Raw genomic sequence first — 13,928 nt, 5'->3', positions numbered from 1 at the left:
ACCAAGAACAAACCCTGGCGTTTTAAGAACCATCCTTTGCAAACAAAACCGAAAACAGTTGTTTGGAAGAAATGAAAGCTGTTAGTATGTGATAAACGATGTTAAATTTCAATTGAGATCTGAAAAAAACAATCTCTCAAGACTTTGTTTAAAAGTTTACACGAAAAACATTTTTCATGAGATGAAATATTAACAAAATGAAGATAATGAGATCATGCTTAAAAGTACATTAAACAGAAATTGTATACAGAGCAAACAGGAATACATAAGAAGCGAATTTAGTGAATGTGTACCGTTTTTATCTCCAGTGTTCATATGAAAATTCAACAGATGTACACAGTATATGTAGTGTTACCTTCATCATTGTTTTCTTCAAAGTAAACGATAGCCTTGTATGAAGACACATCTTTGGGAAAAATGATTAAGACAATATAGATAATAGGTAATACAATTGGTGAACACTACAGTGTATATATTTTGATTTTCTGTACAAAAAATCATACCGGAATCGCTGCATCCATCACTAAAATTTTTATTGCAGGATACGTATTCTGTATGTGAAGCTCCTCTATATAGCAAACACTTGGTTGGAACAGGGATTTCTGAATAGAATTAAGAGTTATATTTTTATAACATGTATAATTATGAATACAAGCATATGTGAAAAGAGATAATTTAACAAAACACGTATGTCATATCTACCTTCCACATAGCTATACCAGCTGTCTCCAATGATATACTTTTGTCCTGGTATAAGTTTAGTTTTCAGTTCCTCAAAGGACGGTCGACTCTTATTCAGCTGTAGACGACTGATGCAAAACTGGCAATTTTTGTGTTGAGTATCACAATCTTGTCGCAAAATAAATTGGAAACTTCATTATTCCATTCAAAAACTCTGTTTATTATTTAAAATAATACTTGGTGTTTAAAAGTTTTAGTTCATCTACCTGAACAAGTTTCATTTTCTTCTATCCTCTGAATTTGCAAAGTTATGACACCTTCAAGACATAAAAGGTATAAAAAAATCATAATTATGATATTTAGAACAGATTTTATTCAAAATGCACCTTTTATTGACTTGATTTTTTCGCTTAAAAAGATTGAACAGATTACTAAAACGCATCCCGAGAGACACTTGTAAAGAAACTTATCTGATAGATCTGTCAATCATTTTAAGAAGAATGTCACATGTATCTAGAGTATTGAGGATTTTAGTATATTTTTAGAATCTACAAAAAAGTTTAATAAATTAAACAAAAAAAAATGCGTGTCGATTTGCTTCATTTAGCACTATGGAGCAATTGATATGACATTTTACATTGTAATTATGTTTAGCACATAAATGAATTTTTCAGTTTTTGCATTAGTAATTTTTATACAAATGAATAATTGGAGCAAACAGTCTCTTTTCATCTTGAATAGTCCTTTAAAATATTGACAACGAAAGTAGTTTAAAATTACTTCATTGTATAGTAAAGTAATATGATGAGATTTAATATATAATTTATGACCAGCATAGTTCATTCCTTTAAGCAAAAGTACTCATTTAGCATGCTGCATGTAAAAATAAGAATTCAAACTTCACAATACTGAAAACTTCAAAAGAGAAAAAAAAGAGATCTTTCTCTTCTAAAAGAAACATTCCACCACAGAATACAGTTCCTCTCTAATTGTTTTCGGTATGGAATTCAATCATGGGGTTTTAATTGAATATTTCAATTAGCATTCTAAAATCCACATTTATTGTGAGAACTAAAAGATTATGAAATTTCTTTTGAATAGATGTAAAGACAAAAATTTGCTCAAAAACTGAGGGGCAAACATCTTTCAAAATTAAGGCTTAGCGATATGCAAGGGTCATAGAGACCACATCTTTTCATAAACATTGGCAGAAAAACACAAGTTAATTCAGCATTGAAATGTTTTACAGAAGGGAGGGGAAACTATTTTACTTCGAGATTGATTTGTTGTTCTTAAGAAAAAAATCTAATATGGCTTTAACTTTTCAATAGTCAACTTCCCCTACGTATGTAGCAATACATTTTCAGCACCTACATACGGGGTTTATATCTCTGAGTTAATTCTAAACACATGAGCTCTACGTATGAACAATTTCTAAAACGGGACAAGTCATTGACAAACAAGATAATAAAACAAGAATTTAAGCTGTCTCGTTTAAAGTCATCATTTCATGTGTTCATATGAGCGATGTGGTCTCTATGACCCTTGTATATCGCTAAGCCTTTTAAAAGATGTTTGTACATTGACCTTAATATAGGGAGAGGGCTAAAATAGCCCTGATTAACCAAAATGAGTGAAATTGGCGCAGTGGATCTGGAGAAGAAGTCACATGTGTGGACCGTATTCAGATGGTCATTCGGAAAGAAAGACATATAGTTAGACAGATATTCTCAGGATAAAACATCAAAGTACAACTTATTTGCAAATTAACTCCCAAAATTGAAACTGAAAGTTTCTCATAATTAGTTAAAATAATATCACTTTTTATAACTAGAATTTTAAATTTCTTGCTTAACATACTGTATAAATGTTACTTTAAAAACTAAAAAGAAATAGTTCTATTGTATATCAATTGTTAATTTTTTCAAATTGTCAATTTGCAAGTAGAAGCTTATGTTACCCGAAGAAATCACATATTTAGCTTTCCCCATCCAAGTGTTGTTCTTTGAAATAAAGTCTTCCTCAGTCAAAGGTCTTTGATAAAAAGTATCACACACTCTCAGCGACCTTTTCCATGTTGTATCGTGTGACAAAAATGTCCCCCTAGCAACAACTAAAAAGATTAATTTGAAAGAATCTGGGTGGATTAGGCGAGTCATATGCCTACGCACGGGCAGGTAAAATATCGATTAAAAAAATTCTTGCAAATTCCACTTTTTGTTAAGTTTGGGAGTTATTTATAACCATATACATACAGTAAAGATAAAACCAGATTCAAATTACTTACAAAGTGATTGTAATTCACCAAACAAAATGGTAACACGCTTTAGTAACCATAAAAATGACAGAAATTGAATGTTAAAAATGTGTTTTTTATATAGAGTGGGTCTTCGTACCATTTTTTTGTAAACAAATATTGAAAGGGTATGGATGGATGTATCTCTCGCCATTTTCAAAAAATGGTACAAAGACCCACTCTATATAAAAAAGTTAGTTTTCCTACTTAAATTTCGCATCATATTCTCAAAAACCCCAAGTCCAATCGAGCGTTTGCTATACATATAGAACTATACTGAAAGGAAAAAGAAACGCATAATAGCATAATAGCGAAATATATTTGACTATAAGGCCGAAAATTATGAAAATTGGTTAGATGTGTATTTTGATTACTGTGCACTAAAATTATTGGTCAAAATTACTCAACCTTGAAATGTATGGCGTCACGTAGGGGAAATGATAAAAAGCCAAAAACACGTGCATGTTGATGATTACAATTTTATGATCACATTTTGTGGTCATAAACGATGCATTGGAGTTATAGACATCGTTTTCCGCATTTGAAATCAGTATAAATTTCGTGAAATCATGGTATGGCTGACGGAAGTTACAATGGTTCCAGTAATTTAATTGCGTAAGTGAATGAAAAGGCAACAAGATGTTGCTGTGCAGTTTGTTTTAAACTTTTCAACAAGAACGGGTTTTTCAGTTGTCAGAGAGTAAATAAAAAGGTTTCCAACCAACCATGGCCGTGACGTTGACACGTAACAACGTCACATCAAGACGGGGCTTTTCATCATGTCACCTCGGTTGTTGTCAAGGTATTATCACTGAAACCGATATTAATACAGCAATCTATCATACCAATATTTTCACCCTAAAATTGACAGAAATTCTCTGCTCTAATTTGGTCCGCGAGCTTGGCAACTTTTACGTCGATTTTACTCTCACGCGCGCACGTACACGTCGTGTGCGTTATGTTTTTAGCATGTTCACACTGGGAAAATGTAGCCAGTGTTTGTCGAGACTTTCTCACGAACATTCACGTGTACCAAACCAGCTGGATTCTGTAAATTCTTTCCTAAAATGAAAATTTGTGGCACTCATTTGGCGGGGGGATTTGTTGGCTTTGGAATAATACAGCTTCCATCAACCATTAAGACTATTGTCGGAAGAGTTGAATAATAATCAAATGAGAAAGATAAATGCTCTGGTGAACTCAATGCACAGGAAAATCAAGGCTGTTACCAATGTGCAAGGGAGATTATGAGAATTTTTATTCTAATTTTGGGGGGTATCGACATATCAATTTCAATAACTCAGGAATTATCAGTCAAAGTCATACAAGATTTTGGTAACTTGTAGATTTAAGATGAATTAAAATGTTTGATAACAATACTGGAAAACATTTTCGAATTAATAGTTTTAATTTAATTTAAAATTAAAATATGCGTTTCTTTTTCCTTTCAGTATATTTGCTATTTAAAGGGCTATGTATGTGCGACTTCGTGGCTCAGTAGTCATAGCGGCGGTGTTGAAACACCCAGTTATTAGTCGCGAGTGTTCGAATCACGAGGTTTTTAAAGTTCAGGTTGAAATTTAGATAAATTTATTTTTTCACTAAAACAGAATGAAAAGATAAGATGATGAATTTGTTTACGGTCAATTAACATATTTCCTTTAATAAACAAGTTTTCAAGCTACATGTGAATATAACATTTTGAATGCATTCAGTTCAAGACTACATTACACGATTGAAATGTAAACAGTCAGGGGTAGACCAGCGCGATATGGCTGTTCTGTATGCAAAAAACAGTTAAAAGGAAATTAAGGTAAAGCGTACTATATCTCCTAAACCCTGAAAACATATTTGAAATAACAACTAAGACGCAATATGAAAAGCATCAAGATTAAAAATACTGTAACGATAACCGCAAGGTTTAAAAAATAGATATTGTCATTTGGACAGCGCTGTACAAAGTTTAAATGTTTCAGTAAATCGTACAACTGTGAAATTTCCGAAATGCTTACAGAGCGACAAAATCAGTGTGGGCATATGACTCGCCTTATCCCCCCAGATTCTTTAGCATAATATATATGTGTTTTATATTATGTTTGTTTTAATTTACAATTAAAGGTACTTAAACACAGATTTGATGTTAATATTTTCTCAAATTTTCTGCATAAATTTAAGACTTATTTGTTGCGAAAGCATTTTATACAAAACTAAAATAAAAATTATATTTTTTCTAAAAGTTATGAAAACTTTTATTTTATAGACGAGTTTCATTGACACAACCTTACACTTTCATCAATTTTTACCCTATCCTTCATATTTAAGAAACGTGGCAATTTTGGTGTTTATGTATTGGATATATGCCGAATACAATTCTGTATTAAAAAATATCAGACAGTTTGAGGCCCGTTTCGGCCGAAAACTGTCTGATATTTTTTAATACAGAATTGTATTCGGCATATATCGTACTTAAAACATTGCTTTTGAGTTACTTGGATCACTCAGATATTAGAACAAAAGAAAAAAGACCACTGAAGCAATTCTTTTAAGAATGCAGGCTTAAATAAAAAGTACTCAGTATTTAGGGATTTGGATATACTGAAGAAGGTATCTGAAAGAATATGAAAATGAGAGGGGGACAAAAATTATAGTCATTAAAACATACACGGAGATTAAATCAGTGTAACGAATTATCATACAGACAATCTAGTGAATGATGAATTTGGAATGGAATGAAAAATTGTCGATATGAAGAATATCCGCAGAAAATTAAACAGATGCTTGTCCATTTCATATTTTTTTTATGTTTTAAAGTGTCCACATATACCTTTCTTTTTGATATTCCATTACAGAAAAACAAACATAATCAATAATCACATAATCCAGCAGTTTTGAAATTTCAAATTTCTTTCAAAATTTGTTGCAAATCTGTCAAATTAAGTATTAATTATCATATGCTAGGCCTAGTTACCTTGATTTTGCATCTAGACATTTTACTTTTAAATGAAAAATTAAAATCAAATTGTTTGAATGCAATTCATGGTGTCTAAACTTTGTGTTTTATTATGAATTAATATTTGGGCCTTTGAAAGTTTATACGATATATCTTGGTGAGCTTGAGATAAAAGATACCAGAGAGTCCGACACTTCTGTTTCATACTTAGATATTTTATTTGAAAAAGACACTAATTGTAATATAACAATCAAGCTATATGATAAACGTAAACACTCACTATTCTATCGTCAACTTCCCTTACTTATGCAGCAATATACCTTCATCACCTGCATACGGAGTATATATATCTCAGTTAATTCGATACGCATGGTCTACGTATATATAATTTCTAAAATGAGGTAAATTATTGATAAACAAGTTGATGAAACAAGAATATCAACAGTCTCGTTTAAAGTTATCATTTTATATAAACAGGGCACGAGTTCTGTTACGTTAATATTTACTTTTCACCGGATGTGTTAAATTATTAAACTCTGCACACACTACAATCGCATCATCTCGAGTCTTTCTGCCAGAGGTCGGAAATACGGCCTCAAATGTATTCACTTCACCGGATGTTAAAAATTTACATATTTCTCGTTTATTCAAATATAGGATAGGTAGATGCCCCTTCTATGGTATATTTAAGGTAATATAATTTATACATTGAATAAAGTTAAACTCCACATTTCACAGATAAAAGGTCACATGCATTTATTTCAAAGATCTTGAAAGTGTGGTTGTCAAGGCGTCTACGTAATACATTCGAGGTCGTTTATCCGCTAGTCGGAAAGGCCGGAGAAGTTGCGATTGCACACACTACTGAGCACGGAATGTCAAAATTGATGTGTTGGTTTTGCTTTCGCACATTTCTACTCTGAATTTTCTGATTGTTAATTTTGATATTTTTCATCAATACACAACGAAATTGATATTTTTTTTTTAGAATGAAGAATGTGTCAGTTAAACGCCTAGAAATTAAAAGTTTCAATAACTTCCTGAAAAAAATAAGATTTTTTAAATTATATTTTCGTATTAAATGCTATACAAATATATAAGTTTTTAAATGATATAGAAATTTTTAGAAAATAATATTATCCAATCTGTGTCTATGCACCTTTAAAACCAAATTTAATCAATAATTTAGTAAGGTCGGAGCAAATCGGCAGTTGTAATCGGCGTTATTTTGTTTTTCTAACTTTGAGCTTGAAACACTTCCTTTTCTTCAAGTCTCATTTTTATATAATTAATAAATATTATACATTTATTATTATTATTATTATTATTATTATCATTATTATAATATTTATTATTATACATTTATTTGTACTATAAGTTCAAAAAAAAAAAAAAAAAAAAAAACAAAGGAACATAAATAATGTGGACAGATTTGACAACTTATTTCATTTACATATTTATACTATATAGGAAAGATTGTTGTTGAGTTTTGGTAGATGCTTCAAATTCAAATATGATTTTAGCTTAAGAATGCTAGATCAAAAGGAAAATGTAGAGCGTATTATATCATTTTCGGAGTAGGAACACTTCTCATTCTACATGAAGAATATCTTTGCTCTCGAAAATATTAAAGTCAAGTATTGAGAGCGCCAATTATCAATTTCAAAAGTCTATTAAGGTCAAGATCTAGTAAATGAAAGTTGCCTACAGATTTATCAAACTTTAGAAATAAATTCCTTTATTGATGCTTTACAACTTTAGCTTGGTCAAATAAGGTGTTTCGGGGCATAATGTGTAGATAAACAAGATGAAAAACTGTATTTTAAACTGTCATTTTCAATGAAAAATTAAGAAAACCAGCCATGAATATGGGAGTTTTTTTCGTATTCGGCAAAGGAAATGTATCCAGATTGCCTACAGTCTCTCAAAAAAAGATAATTATTAAGTTCATGACCTCTTCGTTAAATCAATATCAAGTGTAATATAGGTATCCGTCTGACCTTTCATATGATTTCAAATTGAATGACACGAAAATACCCTATGTTCTACATAATTCTGCTAAAGCCGTAAAGTACAGGAAAAAGAAAGTTGAAATTGATTGTGACGTCATAATGGATCTAGCAACAAAAAATTAGTCTAAAGTTATTTACTAGATCTTGACCTTAAAACAAAGGAAATTATGAGAAAAGCAAACATGGAGCTTATAAAACATGCTGAGAGGAGAGCATTTTGCTTCTTCTGTGGATACTTTAAAACTACTGCTTTAGGTTTACAATATCATCAACAGGAATATTTTGTTAGCCTCTGAAAGGGACATGGATAAAATTTCAACTGATTTTTTTTTTAAGAATCATTAATCAAAATGTTTATAATTCATAATTAGGGTAAAGTATATGCCTGGCAATAATTTGAACATCAATGTTGATTAACAAAGGAAATACAGAATTTTAAATTCTTCATAATGTAAACATGGCTCGTGCCTTTTTTGTTAACATTTAAAAAAATTAATTTATAATAACAAAACTGTTTCATTCTATTTAGAATTACCTATTTTATTGCAAACATCTACTTGAAACAAACATTTTATATCTAACCTATGTTTTATGAAAACCAAAATTTGGCACGGGTCTTGTTAACATTACCAAGATCTGGAGTTCTAAAACTGTCCTGTACGTATCTCAGCAACTGAAATTCAAATATTTGATATCAATTAACAATACCTTATTTTCGTACATAAAAACGGAAAAATAGATTTGAACACTTTTAGCTGACACTGTGTCTGTATCCCTTTATTTTTTTAAAATTGTTTTTAATACAATACAAACGTCTCAGCTGAAACGTTATCGAGAGGAAAGAGGGCTATTACGCAGTAAATGTAGAATTGCCATTTCTTCTTTAAAGGACTCAGCAAAATATCTTTGGAAAGTCATAAGTGAATGAGCTGGTCCTTTGTACCAAAATGTATTGATCAGAACCCATAAATGACCATTAACTGATTAAAATATGTTTTTTTCCGAAAATTTGTTTTTGTTATCTTGATCAGAACTTCCCAGAAGCATCCATGACATGGAGCACCTATAGGTAAGACCTTTTTGGTAATGTTTAAACCTGTTTCAGCTTTGATGCTAGTCAAGAAACTACTATTGCCCACAACCATTTACACCATCTCTTCAACTTAATGGACGACGGACGCTTCCAAAATACTTTATGTGACCCGGAGGAAAACCGTGATGAAAAAGCAAACAAAAACAATTCAGTAAAAACCTTTGCCCCCCCCCCCCCCTCCCCCCCCCCCCCCCCAAAAAAAAACTTCATTATTTTTTTTTACTAAATTTAACATTGGAAAAATTATTCAGTTTTAATTTTTTGTAAAAAAAAAAATGTAATGTCGTTAAAAATGAGTGTTTTATCGATGTATTATACAGAAAATATCACCATTAAAAAGAAATGTAAATATTTAACGAAAAACAATTATAACAGGTTTGTTTAAAGTGAGATTAATCCAAGACTGTCTAGGTAAAACCACGAGGGTTGATCCAAAAGAAAAGTCACATTGTCCATATCTTTTATATTTCGAGTCATATTATCAAATTCAATATACCAAAAGATGCACAAATATTAATCTAATTAACATTGAAATTTTAATTCAATAATGTTTATTTGAATTTACTATAGATGTTTGAAACATAGAGCATAGGGGGTGTCGCCGCGTCACAACGGAACGTCACGTTTTAAAGTGTTTTTTTTTTATGAAAAAGAAAAACACATTAGAAAGATTCTAAAAATGTCATTTTCTGGTCTTTAATTGAAAATCAAATGATGGCGTTGGCATTTGTGATCCTGAAATTGTTGTTTTACTCTGTTGAATTGAACTTATTCAAGGATTGTCGAAATGGGTGAAAAAGGGTTGACGTCTTGTAATGCATTTTTGCTTCAAAATATGGAAATCATCACAATTGACAGTTACATTAATTAATTAGCTTTACAGAATAAAGGAAGTAAATAAGAAACATTTTAATAGATGTATTCAGCAATTTTGGGCAGGTGATTGGTCAATGAATGATCAGCAGAGGACAAGGAGACCGTAAAGGAGATCAGAGGAAAACGTTCAATGGTGTCTGACGTTGTCAAAAAGACAGACGTATAGAGTGACATGTGAATTTTTAAGTTTGTCTTATACTACTGTTCAAAAAATTTTGACAGAGGGTTTGATTATGAATAGAGTGAGGTTATAATGGTACCAAGAATTCTTAAAGAAAGTGGAATTGCTGAAATTGTTTGCGAATCACAAATATTTTTGTAATGTATTCATCATATTCCTTTTAATTTTTCAGGTCTGATTTGAAATTAAAAAAGGTTCCATCGTGTATAATTTTGCTGCTTTACGTCAATTTATAGCAGTTTTATCAAAGTTGTGACATTACATTTGGATCAACCCTTGTAAATCAATACTATATATATATATATATATATATATATATATTTTAAAAAAGGTAAAAAAGAAAACACAAAAATCCTCAGTTAAGCTTTAGCGCTTTCATTTTTCAATCTTCAGTTCGCATATTTACAAAAGTTCTTAGACGTAGACGTAAACGTAGAAGTTACGACTGACGTAAGATTGAACATACGAATTCGTATTTTGGTATTTACAAAGCCGTTCGTAGACGTTGACGTAAGTTACGATTTCTTAAATGTACGACTGTATGTACGCATGCGCTTTCGATAGTTTCACTTTACAGTGCGCCAATAATTATTTCGGTCGTCTGCGAAAAGAGAAGAAGAATGGATGAGGGAAAGAAGCCTAGGAAAGCAAATTTTACGGATTTGGAGGTGGAGGTGTTGGTGGACGCTGTGTCCACCAACTACAAAGTGTTGTACGGGAAGTTTTCCCCTTCTTTGACAAACAGTATGAAGACGGCGGCATGGGAATCCGTTACAGAGAAGTATCAAATGCAATTTTTCACTCATGATAATTCGTTTAAAATTAAATTGAAGTAAACAAAGAATCTGTAAATTGAAAATTAGCTGGTAAGTTTATTATTAAGCAACCATCAGCACGGGTGTGAAAGCTGATGTGGGATTTTATCATAATATTGCAAGGACCTAAATGTCGTTAATTTATTAGCTGATTTTTGTCATACAGTGCTTTAAGCAGTTCCGGATTTTAAGCAGTTCCGAATAATTTCAATTAAATAATTAAAATTATGCAAACATAAATGTTTCTGTTTCTAATGATTCTTTACATAAATGAAGCTTTATGTATTGTCCATACTCTGGATGACATAGCCAGATCAAGAACTCCATCTTTCTTACCGTGTCCAGGCTTTTTGTTTACAACCGCAAGCGCTTAAGTGACGTTGACCGACATTAAACACGTGCTATCTTGAAAGTAAAGACGTGCTCTGAAACTGTGGTAAGGTATGTTTTTCATTTAAGATATTTGAATGAAACATTGATGTATCTTCTATCTCATGAAATTTCGGTTTCGTTAAAATACGACGTAAATCCAAAATAAAGAGCAATATTCACAACATCCCATTTTAAGCAGTTCCGAATTAACCATATACGGGGTTGTCTCAAAAGAGCTGGTATAACAAACAAGAGAAAATAACGTAAACAAAAAGTCAGAAACATGAAATCATTTTACATTCAGAATTTTATGATAAATTATGTTGATTTGAAAAGGCTGAGGAAGTATTATTAATTTCAAAGTCATGGCTTTAAGTATCTTTCTCCCTCCCCCATCTAGCTTCTCTCTCTCTCTCTCTCTCTCACACACACACACATGCTGTTTACAGAAGATACTACAAATTCAAAGATCCTTAGAAGAAAAAACATGTAAACAAATTAATAAAATTGAATGGAGAAACTGTAAAGAATGAATAATCTCATTAAATATTATACAATGTAGAGTGTATTTATTTTATTTTTTTTCAGCGTTTGCTATATATCTAATATATCACTGAGTCCAAAGAAACTAAAAGTAGTCATGGGAAGAAAGAAGAAGAAAATGTCCGAAATCATGAGAAAGCAAGAACTTTAATTATGAAACCACCAATGACCCCAAAAGAGGGTTGCCGCTAAAATATGTAGCAGGCCTTCTGATAGGTCATGTGTCGAAAGGTTTATCAAATTCTTTTTAGACAATTCTGGATTAAACTGGAGAATTTTTTGCAGAGGTTAATAATGTATATTACACATAACATGTATAGTGTTTGTCTTGTCCGTCATCCGTCCTTCTGTCTGTCAATCTGTGACACTTTGTGTTAAGCTCAGTTTCAAAGAAATTTTCAAGATATTTTTATCAAACTTCATTTGCTGACACATATAGTGAGAGGTATTCAACTGCGTAAAGATTTGTTTTTACCTTGACCTCACTTTTCTCAAATTTGCAGCTTGCTAACTTTCAAACCAAAAAAAACTATTCAAGATATTTTTGTAACTTATACATAATTTAATTCAAATGGTAAGAATTTATCGAATTAAGAATTGTGCAATTTTTTTTTAACTGACTTTCCCTATGGCCTTCAACTTTCTCATCTATTGTGTATAAAACTGAGTTATTTTGAAAGTACATGTACTCAAGTTTAACCTCTTCTTCAAACTTCACACTCTATCTAAAGCAAAGTTTCATGTGCATTAAATTCAAATACAGTTAAGTGAACTGGTGAATTATGTGTTGGGCATTTATGTCCTATGGACATATTTCTAGTTTTTTGTATGAAATGAAGAACAATTCTTTGATTAATTATATTTTTTATTTTGATGATTTTTTTCTAGTCTTTTTCAATGCAATTTTCTGATTTTTATTGTACCAAAATATGTTTTTTTTATTATTATTTTTTTTTTTAAATATTTGATAGTTTATTTTATCGTTAATAAAGTTGTTGAAACATGATCTTTTCTTCTTTATATATGATATAATTGATATTCCATTTTCGAGCTCAGGTCTTAAAAAAAGTGAAAAAAAATTATTGTCCCGTTAAAAATGAATTTTGAGACGACCTCTGTTGTTACAACTATAAATAACAACGATAGGTGGCGAAAACCGGAACTACTTGAAATCGTCTAAACTGCTTGAACCCCAGCATATTTTAATTGGAAAACTTCGACTATAAAGTATAACGTTTTAAACAAAATATTAATATGGCTTGAAAGAGTAAATAAAGGACTATTTATTTCAATGTAGAAATCAAACACAAGTCCTGCATAAATTATTTACCGAGTGTTTTTCCCGTTACGATCCGGAACTGCTTAAATCACTGTACTTCTTTCTTTGTCAATCAAAGTACTTTTTTAGCTTATATTAATTATTGAAAGGCACATGTATGTATATAAATATAGAGTGAATGCAGTAAGTCTGCAGTGCAGAAGGGAAGTTGGCGATATTAAAAAAAAGTGGCAGGACCTACAGTCAGTAGTGAAAAAAAAGGAATCTCAGAGGAGGAAGAGCATAAGGCAGACAGGAGGAGGGCCCATGGAGCTTGGGGCATTCAAACCATGGGAGGAGAAAGTTTGTTTATAATATTATATTTTCAGGTTTACATTGTTGAAGGGCATGTCAAGATTTATGGATTTTGTTGTTGTTTAACATTATTGTTTTACATATTGTCCATTTGAAAGGTAAGTACATGGTTTAATGGACACTTGCTAATACAGACCCATGTTTTCTCTTTGGCTTTTTATTAATTGCTAGAAATGTAGAATATATGATGTTGATAAACCTTAAATCCTGGCTGTCACAATTGGTCTCTGCTGACTTAAATAGATATGTATTAAATGTGTAGTTGATGCCTTTATATCTAAGACAAAGCTGTAGTGTTTCAAAATATATTGTCGGTGAAGGATATGGTAAATGTTTGAAAGTTAAAATTAGTTTCTCAGTGTTTTTGTGTGTATTAAGTTATATATCTTTGGTGTGTATGTGACTGACTGTCTTAGCTAGCTAGCTCATGTATAGGAGATAATTTATTCTTGGTCAACAGTAAGTATGATCTAACA

General features: G+C 31.1%; 2 protein-coding genes across 2 annotated transcripts; one reads left to right on the top strand and one right to left on the bottom strand.

The window, feature by feature from the left end:
• Positions 1-294: 294 nt before the first annotated feature.
• Positions 295-2,840, bottom strand: LOC134260506 (uncharacterized). The gene is made up of 5 exons (XM_062743060.1): positions 2,642-2,840; positions 948-998; positions 703-849; positions 504-602; positions 295-406 (listed from the first exon to the last, which is right to left on the bottom strand). The coding sequence occupies exons 1-5, from the start codon at positions 2,838-2,840 to the stop codon at positions 324-326; spliced, it is 579 nt and encodes a 192-aa protein (XP_062599044.1). The 3' UTR covers positions 295-323.
• A 7,697-nt stretch (positions 2,841-10,537) lies between these two features.
• Positions 10,538-13,865, top strand: LOC134260505 (uncharacterized). Its single transcript, XM_062743059.1, has 3 exons — positions 10,538-10,921; positions 11,865-11,910; positions 13,228-13,865. The coding sequence occupies exons 1-3, from the start codon at positions 10,710-10,712 to the stop codon at positions 13,450-13,452; spliced, it is 483 nt and encodes a 160-aa protein (XP_062599043.1). The 5' UTR covers positions 10,538-10,709; the 3' UTR covers positions 13,453-13,865.
• The last annotated feature ends 63 nt before the right edge of the window (positions 13,866-13,928 follow it).

Source organism: Saccostrea cucullata, unplaced genomic scaffold, assembly GCF_032062105.1.
Source record: "Saccostrea cucullata isolate Sc308-1 unplaced genomic scaffold, CSIRO_AGI_Scuc_v1 ctg6144, whole genome shotgun sequence".
Taxonomy (NCBI): domain Eukaryota; kingdom Metazoa; phylum Mollusca; class Bivalvia; order Ostreida; family Ostreidae; genus Saccostrea; species Saccostrea cuccullata.
Note: the sequence above shows the minus strand (reverse complement) of the source record. Positions and strands in the feature narration are given on the sequence as shown.